The sequence below is a fragment of the Limtongia smithiae genome, assembly GCF_038497785.1.
Source record: "Limtongia smithiae strain NRRL Y-17922 unplaced genomic scaffold V1518scaffold_11, whole genome shotgun sequence".
Classification (NCBI taxonomy): Eukaryota; Fungi; Ascomycota; class Lipomycetes; order Lipomycetales; family Lipomycetaceae; genus Limtongia; species Limtongia smithiae.
Genome location: NW_027117632.1, coordinates 343269 through 359425, shown reverse-complemented (window position 1 = coordinate 359425; position 16157 = coordinate 343269). Strand labels below are relative to the sequence as shown.

Below are 16157 nucleotides of genomic sequence, written 5' to 3'. Positions count from 1 at the left end.
GGAGGACGGCATCACTATTGTTCTCGATCTGCTCGGCGGCAACGGCGCCACACGGCCGGGCGCAGCGCAGGCACCGCCACGTCACAGCTGGTGGCACGAGCCGCGGCGGTGTGGCGAGTCGACACAGCGCTGAACCGGTTCAGCGACAAACTCGGCGCTAGCGAGAACAATACAGCACGCGGCGCAAGCGAAAAACTTGGTGCGAGCAATACGGGCTGGCGTGGGAGTTCGAAGTTGTATGCCGTGCCGGCGACTAAACGACAGACGCGATCTTCGCAGCACCCTTTCCCCTGCGCACGCCAGGCTGGCACGGCCGAGGGCACCTGGCTAACTCATATGGCAGGCCGGTTCAAGACTACACGTCTCGCACGGAGCAGCGCCTGCGCTGCCACTGTGTTGAGTCGGTTCCCGGCACGCGCTGCCGGCACGCGCTGCTTGTATATAAGCCAAAGCCCGTCCCGTAGCTGCGTAGTAGTGATACCCAGAAGCTGCAACTATGGCGTCCTCTGCACACGCCGCGTCCTCGTCAGAGGAGAAATTGTCCATTGACGCATCTGCCCCCGATGAAGACCTCGCTCTCGAGCTCGTCAAGTCCAACCAGCCGTACATGCACACGGCCACTGAGCATATCAGTGCTTACAATGCTGCCGAGTTTCCTGTCGCTGTCGTCGAGTCCGCCGCGGACCTTACTGAATACATATCCGCCCATGCTGGCGGTTACATTGCGGACGCTAGCGGGCACAAGCTCGTCACGTTCACGGAGGGCGATCCGGGCAACCCAAAGAACTGGTCAAAGGCATACAAGTGGTACAGTACCATGCTTGTTGCAGTTCTGTGCTTTGCAGTCGCGTTCGGCTCTGCTGTTGTTACGGGCGACCTGGGCGGCGTGGCGACTACCTTCAATGTGTCGGAGGAAACTACAATTTTGACAGTGACTCTGTTTGTCATCGGCTTTGGTACGTTGGTTGAGACATCCTGGTATCGATTGTGGTGGATTTCTAATGCGTGTCATTAAGGTGTTGGACCTATGTTTTTCGCGCCAGCTTCAGAGATCTGGGGACGGCAAGTTGTGTACATCTCGACGCTCGGGTTGGCGGTTGTGTTCATTATTCCTTGTGCTGTCGCGCAGAACATTGGAACGCTTCTTGTGTGCCGCTTGATTGACGGCATTGCGTTTTCGGCACCGATGACACTTGTGGGTGGCACGCTCGCGGATCTTTGGCGGCCGGAGGAGCGTGGCACCGCAATGGCGACGTTCTCTGCTGCGCCGTTTCTTGGACCCTGCATCGGTCCCATTGTCGGCGGCTACATTGGCGACAACACGAGCTGGCGCTGGATTTACTGGGTCATGCTCATCTTCACTGGCTTGATTTACGCGCTCGTGTGTGTCACCTTGCCCGAGACATACGCGCCGACCATTTTGAAGCGACGCGCCGCGAAGCTGCGAAAGGACACAGGCGATCAGAGCTACGTCACCGATTTGGAGCTGAACCCCCGCTCGCTCGGCGATTTGATGAAGGTCAACCTGATTCGTCCGTTTCAGCTGCTATTCATGGAGCTCATCGTGTTCCTCATTTCGATTTACATGTCTGTTCTGTACGGTCTGCTCTACATGTTCTTCTTTTGCTACCCGGTCGTGTTCCAGGAGGGCCGAGGATGGAGCTCCGGTGCGGTTGGCCTTGCGTTCATTCCCATTGCTTTGGGCGTCATTGTTGCCGCGCTAATTGCTCCGTATGTGAACGCGCACTACAACAAGTTGGCGGCAAAGTATAACGGACGACCTCCTGCTGAGCTGCGTCTGATTCCCATGATGGTGGGATGCTGGTGTATTCCGATCGGTCTGTTTATTTTTGCGTGGACAAGCTATCCCACGGTGCACTGGAGCGGTTCTCTCATCGGCACTTTCCCGCTCGGCGTGGGTTTCAGCCTGCTCTACAACTCTGCAAACAACTACATCGTCGACTCGTACCAGCACTATGCCGCCTCGGCACTTGCGTCCAAGACCTGCATCCGATCATTCTGGGGTGCCGCGGTGCCGCTGTTCACGATCCAGATGTTCCACAAGATGGGCAATCAGTGGGCTGGTACATTTCTTGCGCTCATAGGCCTCGTGTGCTGTGCGATACCGTTTGCATTTTACATCTGGGGCGCGAAAATCAGGGCTCGCTCACGATACGCATATTCGCCGGAGGACGAAGCGGCAGAGAATTTGGCGCATCCGGCTGAAAAGGGGGATACCAAGGAAAAGGTCTAGTCATAATCAGGAGTTGTGTTAACTTAGTAATATATAATCTTGAGTTCAACATATTTGGGCGAAGAGGGGATATTTGGCGTTGACGTCAGACTGCCTTGGCGAGCAGATATATTGATCAATGGAGAAAAGATTGTGAGATAGACGATTCAGGAGGGTGGCGCAGTTGCGTCAAGGCGGAGAGACGTCCGCGACCCGTTACTGTCTGGCACAGGGCAGACGCAGCGCCGTACACGCCTGAGAGGTGACGATCCAGAAGGCGATGAGGTGCTTAGAAGCCCAAAAGAGTGGCGTCGAGGTTAGTAAACCGGAGGGGGCAATGCAGGAAACAAAGGTGCAGGGGCTGCAGGACGGAAGAGGCGTCGCCGCCGCGTCGTTGAGATCATTCCCGGTGGAAGCGGTCTGCCAAGAGAGGCAACTCTAAAATTTTCTCGCTGCCGGCGTGGCGCCGCTCGCGAGTCGACACTACTGTCGAGTGTCTCGACGGCGTTCCGCTCGATCCCGCCTTGCCTGATCATGGCGGTGCGCCGACTTCGCGATCCGTCGTCATGAGTTGCGGCGTTTTTGCGATCGTCATGGGTTGTGGTGAAATTTGCCGGAGAACTATCGCTCCCGCTCGACTCGAAGCGCGGAGAGTCTTCGAGAGCGCCGATCTCGGCGAGTTCCGTCTCCCAAGCGCCGCACTCTGCGAGACGCGAACCTCAAAAGTAAGGACGGCCTTGTCCAAGGCGAGAGCACTCCAATTATGCAGGCTATGGTGTGATGAATAAGAGCAGGCGTTCCCAATATCGCATGAGCACTTCTGGTTTGGGGGGATCCGCCGGAAAGACCCAGAGAGGCGTTAGGGGAGCTAGCGCCCTGTCGGCGCGGTGCCGGTGGAAGCGTGGAAGTGGCGATCCGGTGGCGGGTTCACCGCTGTGGGGTTCGTGTTCAACCGCCGCACAGGCAGCAGTAAAAATAGGCTCAGGTGCACCGCCACAGGCGCAGGCTCGCTGGGCCGTGATTTTCTCCGGGGGGGCGATGTGCGCTCTCGCTCTGCGCGCCCTCCCGCATCACACGCCGTATTATCCGTCGTCCATTGTTGCGACTCCTACGGAATCGCCCAAAGCAGTGTCGACACGGATCGGTCGCGGTCGCACGCGCATACGCGCGGCAGCGAGATATATGATGATGGCGAATACGGCGGACATTCTCCGGCCTCTATCTCGGAGCGGCAAACGCGCGCAGTACTCGACAATGTGCGCGGAGAGGCGCCGCCGGCATGGCCGTGCTTCGTGTCGCGCGGAAGGATCCCTGGATTGTGTCGAGAACTATAACTGAAAGTTTGTGCGCATTTTGGAGACGCATCCGACTGCAGCGCGGACTACGCGAACTGCTGCCTGGCCGGTTCACCGGCACACGTCCTTCGCCATCCACACCTGCTTCCGAAATTTCTTTTCTTGCCGTCATGCTGCGCTCGACTCGCCGCTCCGTGGTTCAAACGGCTGTTCTATATAAATCGTCCATGCCCTCCTCTCCCTCTCTCCCCTCCGTCCCCAAGCATTCACATCCCCTCGTCATAACTGTTGGCACTCCACGTTCCGCCCTCCCCCCTCCCCCTCCCCCACGCCTCCCGTCTATTGCATTGACTTCCCCTCCCACACGTCCATTACCACCACCATGTCTGCTGCGACATCCTCCACACCCACCAAGGAGTCCGATTCCTCCTCGTCGAGGAAATCAGGCGAGGACCTCGCCAACCTCGAGACGGTCAAGTCCAACCAGCCATACCTGCACAGAGCCAACACGACTATAAGTCCGCTTGACGCGGCCAACTTTCCCGTCGCCGCCGTCGACTCGACCGCGGATCTCACCGAGTACATCGAGCCCCAGGTCACTGGCTATATCCAGGAGCCCGATGGCTTCAAGCTCGTCACATTCACACCTGGCGACCCCGGCAACCCGCGGAATTGGTCGAAGATGTACAAGTGGTACTGCACCATGACCGTTGCTTTGCTGTGTTTCTGCGTCGCCTTCGGCTCGGCCATCGTCACTGGCGACATGGACGCCGTCGCTGAGCACTTCAACGTCTCGGAAGAGGTTGCCATTTTGACCGTGACTATGTTTGTCATCGGTTTCGGTATGTTGCGCGTATTGGGATGTTGGACGGAACGATATTCTAACTTATTGCTCTAGGTGTTGGTCCGCTGGTTTTTGCGCCTTCGTCCGAGCTGTGGGGTCGGCAAGTCGTCTACATTACTACCCTTACGATCGCTGTCATCTTCGTCATCCCATGCGCCGTGGCCCAGAATATCGGCACTCTCCTGGTTTTCCGTCTTCTTAGTGGTATCGCTTTCTCTGCTCCAATGACGCTCGTCGGCGGCACCCTCGCTGATCTGTGGGACAACGAGGAGCGTGGCACTGCAATGGCCTCGTTCTCCGCCGCGCCGTTCATCGGTCCTTGCATCGGTCCCATTGTCGGTGGCTACATCGGCGACACGGTAAGCTGGCGATGGATTTACTATGTCTTGTTGATCTTCAGCGGCTTCATTCTCGCGCTTGTCACGTTCACCATTCCCGAGACTTATGCGCCGACTATTCTCGCACGCCGTGCGAAGAAGCTGCGAAAGGAGACCGGCGACCAGTCGTACGTGACTGATCTCGAGCGAAACAAGCGTCCGCTCAAGGAAATGATCAAGATCAGCATGGTCCGACCTATCGTTCTACTCTTTGGTGAGCTGATCGTATTTCTCATCTCCATTTACATGTCGGTCATCTACGGTCTTCTCTACATGTTCTTCTTCGCCTTTCCCGTCGTGTTCCAGGAAGGCAAGGGCTTCCGCAATGGCTCGACCGGTCTCATGTTCATTCCTATCGCCGTCGGCGTCGTCACGTCCGCCTTCATCGCGCCGTACATTAACCGTCACTATATGAAGCTTGTCGCCAAGTACAACGGCCGCCCGCCGGCTGAGGTGCGCTTGATCCCCATGATGTTCGCGTGCTGGCTGGTGCCTCTCGGCTTGTTCATCTTCGCGTGGACGTCATACCCGTCTCTCATCTGGGTTGGCCCCTGTCTCGCTGGCTTCCCGTGCGGTCTCGGCTTCTGTCTCCTTTACAACTCGGCCAACAACTACCTCGTCGACTCGTACCAACACCACGCTGCCTCCGCGCTCGCGGCTAAGACCTTCCTTCGCTCGCTCTGGGGCGCCGCAGTTCCGTTGTTCACGATCCAGATGTACCACAGGCTCGGCAACGAGTGGGCCGGCTCGCTCCTCGCCTTCATCTCGCTCGCGTGCTGTGCGATCCCGTACCTGTTCTACATCTTTGGTGCGAGAATCAGATCGCGGTCAAAGTACGCGTACTCGCCCGACGACGAGATCGCGGAGAACATCGTGCATCCCGTCAAGAGCGAAAAGCCGGAGGAGAAGGTCTAGAGAACGAGTTTTTGCATCTCATTTCATTTCATTTGGTTGTTGTAGGGTGGTCACATTTCGGGTTTGTCATTATTTTTCAGTTACACACTGGTTGCTAAGAGTTGGTAGTATTGATGATGTACGTGTAATGTAACGTTAGTTACGTAATAGAGAGTTAGCTTGTCATCTGAGGAGTACTACAGCCGATCCAAATGCAAAAACCAATTGTTCATTTCGTGATATGTGTAAAAGTGTCAGACAAACGAGTGCATAAGAGACAGATTAGCTTTGTTCGCGCCACTGCGAGGGCCTCGTCATGTGCTGAACGTCGAAGAACTTGGGCGTGCAAGAGTATCCCTTCCAGCTGAAGTTGTCGCGGGGGTTGCACGAGCACTTGAGCCGGAGTCTGTCTTCCCGATTGGTGGGGCAGTTTGTGAAAGGCACGTGCCAGTAGCCAATATCCTGGAAGTAGTGCACCTTGTTCTTCGGCAAGAGCAGGGACGCAGCGATGGAGTGCACGGGTGCATCGCCCCATCGCTCATAGAAAAAGCCACCGTCCTGATCGAGCGAGTTGAAGAAGTCCATGTAGGCTTGGGAGCGCCAGAAGTCCATGTTGCCGATCTCGAAGTTGCTCCAAAAGTGGCAACGGTTGTAGGAGAATCCCTCATCGTCGGAGAGCCAGTCTATGAGGTTGTCCTTGGCCAGGTGCTCGGGATGTTCCTTCATGAATTTACGGACAGAGTCCCACAGGGTGGGAATGGTCTCGGCGTATTCGTAGAGGGAGAGAGTGAAACCGTAGTCGTACTCCTTTTCTTCCATGAACTTAAACACGTCGTAATCAATATCGCAGTGCAGCTGAATCTCGGGCTCGACACGCCAGTAGTACTTATACTGCAGCGTCAGCTCCTGGCGGAAGAAGAAACCGCTCTCAAAGCGGCACATGTGGCGGTAGCTGACAGAGTCGCCATAGATGATCTTTTTCTGAGCCATCTCCTGGCGCGTCTTGGCCGCGCGCTCCTTGTCGATCCAGTCAGGGAAACCCCAGTTCTCCTTGGGAATCTTGCCGAACTTTGCAGTGCCAGAGACCAGAGCGGACACGGTCTCCTTGAAGTCGTCGTCAAAGTCGTCGTCGTTCAGGAAAACCCAGTCGTAGTGGAACTGGTGGTTGAAGCGGTCCTCGACGTGGCGGATCGAGCGGATCATAGACCAAACGTCCTGATTCCGCGCGAGGGTGACGAAAGTAGCGTTGGCGCGCTGGTAGGCACCAGCCTCGGCGGTCGTGACCGGGGCCGCGGATGACTCCTGCTGTGCTTGCTCGGTCGGTTGCTGCTCCTCCGAGGATTGCTCAGGAGCAGATTCCTGGTTGGGCTGCTCGCTGGGCTGCTCGGCCTGCTCCTGGGACCCGCCTTCCGGTGCCGGCGAAGACTCCTCCGCAGGCTTCTCCTCCGAAGGCTTCTCTTCCGACGATTGCTCGTGAGGCTGTTCCTCAGACGACTCCTGTGGTTGATTCTCCGGCTTAGACTCCTCCTTTACTTCCTCGGCGGGTGTCTCCTGTGAGATCTCCTGGGCAGGCTGATCATCATTCTTCTCCTCGACAGATGGTTCCTCGTGCTGTTCCTCCGCGGGCTTCTCCTCAGTCTGGGGCTGTTCCTCAACCTTGGCAACCGGCTCGGGTATTGACGGCGCAGACTCTAGTTGGCTGGCCGAGGTATCGCTGCTCTCGTGGTATCCAACGGCATTGGAGACGACGTGGATCGAGGACTGTGCAAGCTTAGTGACGAGGAAAATGGTGATTCCGGCAATGATGATCAGGCGCAGCATGCGCAACGTCGGGGACCGCATTGTGGTGATGAGGCGGCCGCGCGCGTGAGAGGGAGGGAATGGCGAGTGAAAGAAGGACGACCGAGGCGGTACAGTGCGGGGGGGCGTGCGGGAGTTTCAGGGGTGGCGGCGAGGAAGGATCGGAGATCAGGGACGGCGGCGCAGGTCGGGACTCGAGCTGATCGAGGCAGCGACGGGGTCGGGCGGTGAGGAGGACGGAGACAGAAGGAGGCGATGGAGATGGTTGAGGAGGGAGGTTACGGCGGTCGCTTGAGCCTGGGAAGGGATGAAGCCGCCGACGGTCACAAAAATCTGCGAAGAGGACGCGCGTTGCGACGACGCTGCCATTGCCCCTTCGCAGGCGGCCGCTGCAGTCAACGACTGCGCCTGCGCCTTCGTCGTCTTCGTCTACGGACTACAGCACTCCGCTGAATACCTCTCGGGAAACCGCATTCTTGCATTCTAGCCTCTGCATATGAGTTCCCGGCGGGGCGTCAGCGCCGTGGGCCAAGAATATAGCACGCGGCGATTGTACTTGCGCGACGCCATCCGTACGCAGGTACTATGTAAGCACAGGGGTTTGTGTAATCACGTTTTATTCACGTGAATTATTAGACCCGTTGCGTAGAGCGGTATTCAGCTTTTGCGAACCCATTGCATATACCGACCATCCCCTTGTCCATAATGTTCGCCACAGCAGTCGTCCGCTCGCTGCTCTTCCGGCCCAGAGTGATCTTTCGGCTGCCGTTGATGTTTTCTCTCTACGCAGCGCCGCGGTTCGCTGCTCTGCCGAACGCCTGCGCCGTTGCCGTGCGGAGCTTCAGCGCCAGCAGCCCAGCGCCCGCAACATTGCGTCAGGTTATCCGCGGCTGTCGCACGCGCAAAGCGCGCAAGGCCACCGTCTCGCCGGATTTGCAACGGTGTCCCCAACGCCGAGGCGTCATCACGCGTGTCGCGACGATGAAGCCGAAGAAGCCTAACTCTGCGCAGCGTAAGGTCGCGCGTGTTAAGCTCTCGAACGGAAGAATGGTGTACGGATACATCTCGGGCGAGGGACATAACGTATGTTTTGTGCGATTGAGTTGACCTTGAGCGGTGGGGCTAACCTTGCGTAGGTACAAGAGCATTCCGTTGTCGCTGTTCGCGGTGGCCGCTCCCAGGATTTGCCTGGTGTCAAATACCATCTCATCAGAGGTTCGTCGCATGCATATACAATTACGCACGTTTTCTAGTTTTAATACGTGTACAGGTAGCAGAGATTTGGGCGGTGTTGCCAACAGAACTACTTCACGGTCCAGATACGGAAGTAAGTTATCTTCCTCGGTAGACAGTCCTTCTCAGTCACTAACTGCTCCACAGCCAAGAAGCCAGCAAAGTCATAGTCTTATACATTGTACATCGTATCTGTAATATAATATCTACAAAATAGCCGTTAAGTATTAAGTGTGGGTTCTAGCCACTGCGCTGTCATGCATCAAGCTACTACAAAAACTTGCTAAGCAACTCGATGCTCTCCTTTCTCAGTCCCTCAGCCTCCTCTCGAAGGTCCAACCATTTCACCTTCTCGAGGTCCTTTGAGACAGTTCCAACCAGTGATGCAACGCCTTCGTTGGTAGCAAGAAGGCAGACGGCATCGTAGCCCCCTGCGCCGGGTACAACACCACCCACGACTCCCGGGAAGTTGCTGCATGTATCCAAAAGAACCGTCTGTTCTTCAGGCTCAACCTGCGCTCCCGAACCAGCAGTCATTGTCCGAAGGTTTTCTCGAATCGAGCTAATCGCCTGCACTGCCTGCTCGAATAATAGTCCGGTCTTGTGGCCGCTGTCTGCACCCAGTGATTTGATCGCTGCGGAATTCGCACTTGCGGCCAGTATTTTAGCAAGAAATGCATCGTACTCTACGGGGCTCTTCTCCGAGGCAACGCCGAGTCCCGTAAGTGCTTCGATCAGCTGCACATTGGCCTTTCCGAGCGACCGCCACACAGCCTCAGTCTTGTCACCGCCGTCGCTCCGCCAGCGCTGAACTTTCTGCACCATAGACGGCGTCTCGGATCCTCCAGCTACATCGCCCATTAATAGCCGTAATCCCCTAGGCACCGCACAAGGACGCGTGAATGCGCCCCAATCCGAGTCCACACGCTCCACCAGTGCATCGAGGTAGTCTGATTCCTCTTCAGCTGTCACGGATGCGTCAGGTGCGGGAGGGAGAGATGAGATCATTATCGCCGGGAACCGGCGATACATAATTGATCCATATACAGCGCACGCAACGTCGAAGCCAGATCCAACCTTGCCCTGGGCTGTGCAGTGGGCGAGCTGGGCGACGTTGTGCAACACGGATTGGCCCTTCACGCTAGTCGGATCGACACCACCATATGTCTGAAGTAGTGTAGCTACAAGCGACGTCGTCAAAGCAGCCGATGAGCCGAGACCAGTTTTCGGAACCGCGGTGATCTGCGCGGCATGCTTATTGAATCGCGGAACAGTGTCGCTAGGTTGAGAGTGGTATGCGTTGTCAGACAGTATGTTGATCGCCAGAGACGGCAATGACTTGGGCAACAGCTTACGCGCAGACAAATAATTCAACGACGTAGCAATGGCCGACCACACAAACGGGTTCTTGCGTGAAGGATCAGTTGGTGACAGAGACACGTAGCCAGAGACCTTGTTCATGTGCAGCACATAACCCCACTCTCCCTCCTTGAACTGCGGACTGCACACAACAACCGTGGGATCCTTTCCCTCCGGAGTTCCGCTGGGAGTGCCAATCGCGTATATACGCGCCGATAGAGCTGTGACAAACGACGAGTTCTCGGGGTACAGCACGAGATAGCCGCCCGCGACAAGCGCCTTGCCTGGCGCGGAAAAGCAGACCGAGGACGCCGTCATGCTGGCTGGTAGTCCGCAATTGATTCCAGCAAGCGCTGTTAAACAGCTCAGTCGGCAGAGGAGCCTTTGGAGACGCACCGAGCAGGTGTCACGCGAGCAGCGCGGTGGAGAGGAGACGGCTTATATACACGCGGTCTTGCGGGGCACCACGCTTGTCTCGACGAACATGTTATGCGGGAGGAATGAGACGTAATCTGGGTGCAGTACACTTCTCACATACAAATAAATTACTTTGAACTGACCGTACTGACGCACCCATCTTTGTATAAGCCGCACGCCGCCCTCTAGATCCCAATGCACGCAGTTTAGGGTTCCGGGCCTGCAAGCCCTCCCGCTATCCGCCTTCGGTCTGCCCTCCGTTTATCCAGACTCCCCTCCACCCATCACCGTGGCCGTCTGTCGGACCTCTCCAGGCCACTCGTTTCACCTCTAGTTTTCAGTTTGAGCTTACGCTTGACTGTGTGCTGCTGTCGTAACTCTCAGCCTCACAACTGCCGCGCCGCCGTGCGCCTCTCTGAAGATGGTGAACTCGTATCCCATCCCTACGATGGAGCCGGTGAACATCGTTGTCTCCAACACAAAGCAACGTACGTCCATTCCTTGCTTTTTCAAGCACTGACTTGTGGAGTCGCAACTTATTAACATGGGCAAATCAACAGGCGTTGCTTACTTCTACGACTGTATGTGAAGATCCCGACACTCGTTCGCAGTGGCGCCGTGATTCGCGCGAAATGATTCAGCTGCTGCGGAACGGTATATAGGTCTCGCGTGTCTTGCCACTAATATGTAACAGCTGATGTCGGAAACTACGCCTACGGCGCTGGTCACCCGATGAAGCCTCATCGGATAAGAATGGCCCACAGTCTTGTCATGAACTACGGCCTTTACAAGAAAATGGAGATCTACGTAAGCACCTCATTTCTCGTGCCAACTTACTATCAGTGTTGACTTTTATCTCCAGCGTGCAAAACCCGCAACGAAGCAGGAAATGTGCCAGTTTCACACCGACGAGTATGTGGACTTTCTCTCACGCGTGACCCCCGACAATATGGAGCTGTTTGCCAAGGAGCAAGTCAAGTTCAATGTCGGCGACGACTGTCCGGTGTTTGATGGTCTATTTGAGTTTTGTAGTATTAGCGGTGGCGGCAGTATGGGTAAGTGCACTTTGACATCATTGTGTGCTGTTGTGATTCTAACAACCTCACAGAGGGCGCCGCTCGTTTGAACAGGGGCAAGTGTGATATTGCGATTAACTGGGCAGGCGGTCTGCATCACGCAAAGAAAAGTGAGGCGAGTGGATTCTGCTACGTCAATGGTATGTATTATGCGCGACACCACACGAAGTAGTGTCGTTACTTACTTGATCTAGATATCGTTCTCGGTATTCTCGAACTACTCCGGTACCATGCGAGAGTTGTCTATATTGACATCGATGTTCACCATGGAGACGGTGTCGAGGAGGCGTTCTACACAACTGATCGCGTCATGACCTGCAGTTTCCACAAGTACGGCGAGTACTTCCCGGGAACGGGCGAGCTGCGCGACACAGGTATCGGCAAGGGCAAGAACTACGCCGTAAACTTCCCTCTCCGCGACGGTATTGACGACACGACCTATAAGTCCGTGTTTGAGCCCACGATCACAGCTATCATGGAATGGTACCGGCCGACGGCTGTTGTTCTGCAATGCGGCGGTGACTCTTTGTCCGGTGATCGGTTAGGCTGCTTTAATCTCAGCATGAAGGGCCACGCGAATTGCGTGAACTTTGTCAAAAGTTTTGGATTGCCCACTTTGGTTGTTGGCGGCGGTGGCTATACTATGAGAAACGTTGCACGGACTTGGACGTACGAGACTAGCTTGCTCGTCGGCCAATCTGTTGGCCCCGGTATGCTCATCGCCGATGCGTAACTCTGGATTCAGTGCTAACAGGTCTTGCAGAAATCCCATACAACGATTACTACGAGTACTACGGGCCAGATTACCAGCTGGAGGTGCGGCCTTCGAACATGCAGAACGCCAACAGTAAGGAGTATCTCGACAGAATCCGCCAAACTGTACTGGAGAACTTGTCGCGGACCAAGTTCGCCCCGAGTGTGCAGATGACCGACGTTCCGCATGATGCTCCTGAGGACGAGCCGGTGAATGAGGACGCGGAGGAGAGCAAGGAAATGCGCGGCGGAAGTCATGAAGTATGGGATTCGCACATCCAGAAGGACGGCGAGCTCAGCGATAGCGAAGACGAAGGCGAGGGCGGGCGACGTGATATCAGGAATTACAAGGACGGCAATGGAGATACCGTGATGATGGACGCAGACGACGGCGATGAGGACGACGGCGAAAACACGCCGAGTACCAAGCCTACTGATCTCCCAATCAAGAACGAGGCGTTTTAAATGTCTTTTGTTTGGGCCAGTGTACTTAGGTCGTCAGTCGTAGCTCTTGTAATTTGTAGCCTTGAATCTTGTACGAGTTGTGGTTTCCGCGAAGAGCTCTTTGTGTACTCTATTTGCTGGATGGTATTGTTATTGGTGTTTAGATAGTCAGTTCAATGAGTTTTCAGTTGTTTTGAATTTAGTAAGGCTTGCAAGCGATTGGTGGAGGCCTTCAGCCATGCGTTGTAACGCCTCGGCGGGCAGTTGTGGCATAAGCAGCCCCATACGCGCACGCGACGTGTTCGTGACCTAAATGCGGGCTAACTCTATTTCGGCAAACCAGCAGTCAGACAAAATCCGGGTAAATTAGGTCAAAAACGCAGTCACGATACCAGCCCTAAATGCTTCTTGGGAGTAATCGCTTGCTTGCCCCTGCCACCGCCGCTCGCGACATAGCCAAAACCATCACGAAGTTTTGTCTGAATCGATTCGCGTGGACGGATCCATCGACATAGTCTTCAATCGCTGCAAACATGTCCAAAGCCGGTAGGTTTCCTCGTACACTGAACGCTATCATATTAGAAGTTTAGTTTACTGATTATGATTGTCTACAGGATCTGGTGCCTCTGGCCAGAAGTACAGAGTCTCGGTATGTCACCACCCTCGAAGTTCACCCTCTGTCGCTCTACTTCAAATGCGACGGAGGCGGTTTATTTGAGAAGGGCTAATTTCTGACTTGTTGTTCAGCTCGGTCTTCCCGTCGGTGCGATTCTCAACTGCGCAGATAACTCTGGCGCGCGAAACCTCTACATTATCTCCGTCAAGGGTATTGGTGCCCGATTGAACCGTCTGCCCGCCGCAGGTGTTGGCGACATGGTTATGGTACGTTTTTGTGACTCCAGTGATTTTACATTGGCACCAATGCTTACAATTATACTAGGCCACCGTCAAGAAGGGAAAGCCCGATCTCCGTAAGAAGGTCATGCCAGCCATCGTTATCCGTCAGTCCAAGCCATGGAGAAGAAAAGATGGTGTCTACTTGTACTTTGAAGACAATGCCGGCGTCATTGTCAACCCCAAGGGCGAGATGAAGGGTTCCGCTATTACTGGACCAGTCGGCAAGGAGTGCGCAGACCTGTGGCCGCGTATTGCGAGCAACTCTGGCGTTGTCGTGTAAAATAACTAGTCATCATCAGATGTACGTTGGTTTGGGTGGCGCATTTAAAAGTCTAGGTATATAATGAATGCAGCACTCTTAATGAGTATATCAAATAATTTGTTCCGCTCAAACTAAAGGGCAGGTTCGTAGAGACTCCGCTGCGACTGGTGACTCTCGAATTCAAATCGATGAAGAGCACTGCTTCTTTAAAGTCCCGATACAGAAGTCTCGCAGCGATGAAGTCTGGCGAGAGACTTGTCGTCTGACTCGTCGAACAGTCGGCGCAGCGCCCACCGGAAGTTCCGTGGCTCTGGCGGAAAATTTTGCATCGCCACTACTTGCGCCACTTGCCACAGATTGGTATACCATATCAGCGAACCTTAAGAGATCTCAGCCTCAAGCGCATTCCCAGATGCTGGTCTTATAGATGATTACTCTCGTACCGACAATAACAACAACAACAACAAACTCTGTGCCTGTAAAAGCACACCACAGCAAAATATGTTCGCTCAGAATGCCTGCAGACGAGGAGAGGTGGCGCGGCTGGCTCGGCCTGAGCCGCACGCGTCTTGAGCAACGCTTAAGTCCGTGGCTTGTCCGTGGCGGTGACGTGGCGGTGACGTTGTTGTTTGGCCAATATGGCTGCTTAAGCGCCACACTATCCAGGGGCAAGGCGGTGCAGCGTGGCTACAAAAGCTCAGCCTCCGCTCCAGCTGTGGCTCGGCAACAGCGGACTCCTTCAACTTTTAACCCGTCTATCTCCAATATCCAAAGTTACTGAGAGCATATATCTCTCTTACACACTGATCTCGGCATGGAGTACCTTGAACAGAAACAGCGGCCAGGGCTACGTGACTCGTTTCTTCGGTTTGTGCTGTTCAGAATTAAGTATTTCTCGCCAGTGTAGGTAACCATTTCGCGGGAGTAATCGTCGTGCTTGCCAGGGCTAATTGCGCAATCCAGATGGTTCAGCATGACCATGGGCGTCGCCATCTCCGGCGGCATTCTCGTGAATTACCCATATCCCAGTTACTGGCTTCGCGATATCGGTATCATCTTTTGGGCCGCTGCGGTGGCCCTGTTCGCGATATTTCTGACGATGACGATACTGCGCCACATCTTGTTCCCCAGCACGTTCAAGCCCTTCGTGATGCACCCAATCCAGGCCATGTTCTGGGGCTGTCTTCCCATCGGGCTGTGCTCGATACTAAGCGACACAGTCGCCATATTTGGCGAACGGGCAATATGGCCGTGCTACGTGCTTTACTGGGTCGATTTTGCGATATCACTTGTGTGCGCCTGGATACTTGTGTTCATCTCGTTCCAGACGCATCCTAAGCTCATGTCGACGCCGGGAGGTATCAGCTCCGTGGCGCTATTGCCGGTTGTTACTCTCGTCGTCAACGCCACGACCGCCGCAGTTTTGGTTGAATACCTGCCCCTGAACTGGCGCGGGCATATGATCATCATGTCCGCGGTCATCTGGGGACATGGCGAGCTCCTCGCATTCATATTCATTGGCGTATTCATCTGGCGCCTTATCTGCGTCGGCTTGCCGATGCGCGAAGCAGCTATTAGCTGTTTTCTCCCCATCGGACCCTTGGGACAAGGCGCATACGGGTTCTTGATCAACGCCATGAATTTGGAGGACTATCTGATTGAGGGATCATATCCTGTGTTTAAGAACATTCCGGTGTTTAAATATGCTGGCGCCGGAATTACGATTTTCATTGTTGGGTTCGCGACGTTTTGGATATTCATAGCCGTTGCGGCGTGCATCTATTTCCAGCCACGGATATATTCCGTCGCCTGGTGGGGATTGACTTTCCCTATGGTATGCTTTTTGGCCTGAGTTGATTGATCTGGTCCAATTTTCTAACACATTTTTAGGGCACATATGCGCTGGCAACGCGTGAACTTGGCGAGGTTCTCGATCTCGAAGGCTTCAGAGTTATAAGCTGCATCGTCGGCACCACGGTTGTTCTGGTGACCTCAGTGCTCATTGGCGTCACGTTTTACTTCGCCATAATCAAAGATACCGTGTTTAGGGACCTGCAGCGAGATATGCAATTGCAATCCCCCAGTGAATCCGCGTTATCGCTTGACGAGATGCGTGCGGATTAAACATTTATAGTATTGACGTTGTTTTCCTTTTTACTGGTTTCTTGACGTAATGTGTTGCATTCTGGATTGCATGGCTGGAGTTTCTGTACATATAGGTTCGAAATAATCTTCCTTTATTGCGTAGTAATGAATTTACTTTCTCTATATTC

The 16157-nt window shown here is 54.7% G+C and overlaps 8 protein-coding genes across 8 annotated transcripts; 6 read left to right on the top strand and 2 right to left on the bottom strand.

The window, feature by feature from the left end:
* Positions 1 to 143: 143 nt before the first annotated feature.
* Positions 144 to 2307, top strand: V1518DRAFT_421210 (major facilitator superfamily domain-containing protein). The gene is made up of 2 exons (XM_066905169.1): positions 144 to 956; positions 1017 to 2307. Exons 1-2 carry the CDS (start codon positions 497 to 499, stop codon positions 2252 to 2254), a joined length of 1698 nt encoding a protein of 565 aa, XP_066757912.1. The 5' UTR covers positions 144 to 496; the 3' UTR covers positions 2255 to 2307.
* A 1432-nt stretch (positions 2308 to 3739) lies between these two features.
* V1518DRAFT_88966 (major facilitator superfamily domain-containing protein) lies at positions 3740 to 5795 on the top strand. The gene is made up of 2 exons (XM_066906704.1): positions 3740 to 4370; positions 4427 to 5795. The coding sequence occupies exons 1-2, from the start codon at positions 3911 to 3913 to the stop codon at positions 5662 to 5664; spliced, it is 1698 nt and encodes a 565-aa protein (XP_066757911.1). The 5' UTR covers positions 3740 to 3910; the 3' UTR covers positions 5665 to 5795.
* On the bottom strand, positions 5678 to 7977 carry V1518DRAFT_421205 (nucleotide-diphospho-sugar transferase). Its single transcript, XM_066905168.1, has one exon. The coding sequence runs from the start codon at positions 7483 to 7485 to the stop codon at positions 5926 to 5928; it is 1560 nt and encodes a 519-aa protein (XP_066757910.1). The 5' UTR covers positions 7486 to 7977; the 3' UTR covers positions 5678 to 5925.
* Positions 7978 to 8116: 139 nt separating this feature from the next.
* Positions 8117 to 8948, top strand: V1518DRAFT_421204 (mitochondrial 37S ribosomal protein uS12m). The gene is made up of 4 exons (XM_066905167.1): positions 8117 to 8526; positions 8580 to 8658; positions 8714 to 8770; positions 8824 to 8948. Exons 1-4 carry the CDS (start codon positions 8149 to 8151, stop codon positions 8844 to 8846), a joined length of 537 nt encoding a protein of 178 aa, XP_066757909.1. The 5' UTR covers positions 8117 to 8148; the 3' UTR covers positions 8847 to 8948.
* V1518DRAFT_421202 (ribosomal protein S5 domain 2-type protein) lies at positions 8833 to 10538 on the bottom strand. The gene has a single exon (XM_066905166.1). It carries the CDS (start codon positions 10351 to 10353, stop codon positions 8947 to 8949), a length of 1407 nt encoding a protein of 468 aa, XP_066757908.1. The 5' UTR covers positions 10354 to 10538; the 3' UTR covers positions 8833 to 8946.
* Positions 10539 to 10691: 153 nt separating this feature from the next.
* Positions 10692 to 12923, top strand: V1518DRAFT_421201 (uncharacterized protein). Its single transcript, XM_066905165.1, has 7 exons — positions 10692 to 10940; positions 11013 to 11033; positions 11147 to 11259; positions 11315 to 11507; positions 11561 to 11668; positions 11723 to 12238; positions 12292 to 12923. The coding sequence occupies exons 1-7, from the start codon at positions 10874 to 10876 to the stop codon at positions 12744 to 12746; spliced, it is 1473 nt and encodes a 490-aa protein (XP_066757907.1). The 5' UTR covers positions 10692 to 10873; the 3' UTR covers positions 12747 to 12923.
* Positions 12924 to 13163: 240 nt separating this feature from the next.
* Positions 13164 to 13997, top strand: V1518DRAFT_421194 (60S ribosomal protein uL14). The gene is made up of 4 exons (XM_066905164.1): positions 13164 to 13271; positions 13340 to 13374; positions 13473 to 13607; positions 13666 to 13997. Exons 1-4 carry the CDS (start codon positions 13259 to 13261, stop codon positions 13900 to 13902), a joined length of 420 nt encoding a protein of 139 aa, XP_066757906.1. The 5' UTR covers positions 13164 to 13258; the 3' UTR covers positions 13903 to 13997.
* A 616-nt stretch (positions 13998 to 14613) lies between these two features.
* V1518DRAFT_421189 (voltage-dependent anion channel) lies at positions 14614 to 16154 on the top strand. The gene is made up of 3 exons (XM_066905163.1): positions 14614 to 14787; positions 14848 to 15718; positions 15775 to 16154. Exons 1-3 carry the CDS (start codon positions 14699 to 14701, stop codon positions 16006 to 16008), a joined length of 1194 nt encoding a protein of 397 aa, XP_066757905.1. The 5' UTR covers positions 14614 to 14698; the 3' UTR covers positions 16009 to 16154.
* The last annotated feature ends 3 nt before the right edge of the window (positions 16155 to 16157 follow it).

Bases quoted from the DNA above. Each gene is read 5' to 3' on its own strand.
- V1518DRAFT_421210 (XM_066905169.1), top strand. From the start codon at position 497: ATGGCGTCCTCTGCACACGCCGCGTCCTCGTCAGAGGAGAAATTGTCC. The intron at 957-1,016 runs GTACGTTGGTTG...CGTGTCATTAAG, and splicing joins TCTGTTTGTCATCGGCTTTG to GTGTTGGACCTATGTTTTTC.
- V1518DRAFT_88966 (XM_066906704.1), top strand. From the start codon at position 3,911: ATGTCTGCTGCGACATCCTCCACACCCACCAAGGAGTCCGATTCCTCC. The intron at 4,371-4,426 runs GTATGTTGCGCG...TTATTGCTCTAG, and splicing joins TATGTTTGTCATCGGTTTCG to GTGTTGGTCCGCTGGTTTTT.
- V1518DRAFT_421205 (XM_066905168.1), bottom strand. From the start codon at position 7,485: ATGCGGTCCCCGACGTTGCGCATGCTGCGCCTGATCATCATTGCCGGA.
- V1518DRAFT_421204 (XM_066905167.1), top strand. From the start codon at position 8,149: ATGTTCGCCACAGCAGTCGTCCGCTCGCTGCTCTTCCGGCCCAGAGTG. The intron at 8,527-8,579 runs GTATGTTTTGTG...AACCTTGCGTAG, and splicing joins TCTCGGGCGAGGGACATAAC to GTACAAGAGCATTCCGTTGT. The intron at 8,659-8,713 runs GTTCGTCGCATG...ATACGTGTACAG, and splicing joins CAAATACCATCTCATCAGAG to GTAGCAGAGATTTGGGCGGT.
- V1518DRAFT_421202 (XM_066905166.1), bottom strand. From the start codon at position 10,353: ATGACGGCGTCCTCGGTCTGCTTTTCCGCGCCAGGCAAGGCGCTTGTC.
- V1518DRAFT_421201 (XM_066905165.1), top strand. From the start codon at position 10,874: ATGGTGAACTCGTATCCCATCCCTACGATGGAGCCGGTGAACATCGTT. The intron at 10,941-11,012 runs GTACGTCCATTC...GCAAATCAACAG, and splicing joins TGTCTCCAACACAAAGCAAC to GCGTTGCTTACTTCTACGAC. The intron at 11,508-11,560 runs GTAAGTGCACTT...ACAACCTCACAG, and splicing joins TAGCGGTGGCGGCAGTATGG to AGGGCGCCGCTCGTTTGAAC.
- V1518DRAFT_421194 (XM_066905164.1), top strand. The intron at 13,375-13,472 runs GTATGTCACCAC...CTTGTTGTTCAG, and splicing joins GCCAGAAGTACAGAGTCTCG to CTCGGTCTTCCCGTCGGTGC. The intron at 13,608-13,665 runs GTACGTTTTTGT...CAATTATACTAG, and splicing joins GTGTTGGCGACATGGTTATG to GCCACCGTCAAGAAGGGAAA.
- V1518DRAFT_421189 (XM_066905163.1), top strand. From the start codon at position 14,699: ATGGAGTACCTTGAACAGAAACAGCGGCCAGGGCTACGTGACTCGTTT. The intron at 14,788-14,847 runs GTAGGTAACCAT...TGCGCAATCCAG, and splicing joins ATTAAGTATTTCTCGCCAGT to ATGGTTCAGCATGACCATGG. The intron at 15,719-15,774 runs GTATGCTTTTTG...ACACATTTTTAG, and splicing joins GGGGATTGACTTTCCCTATG to GGCACATATGCGCTGGCAAC.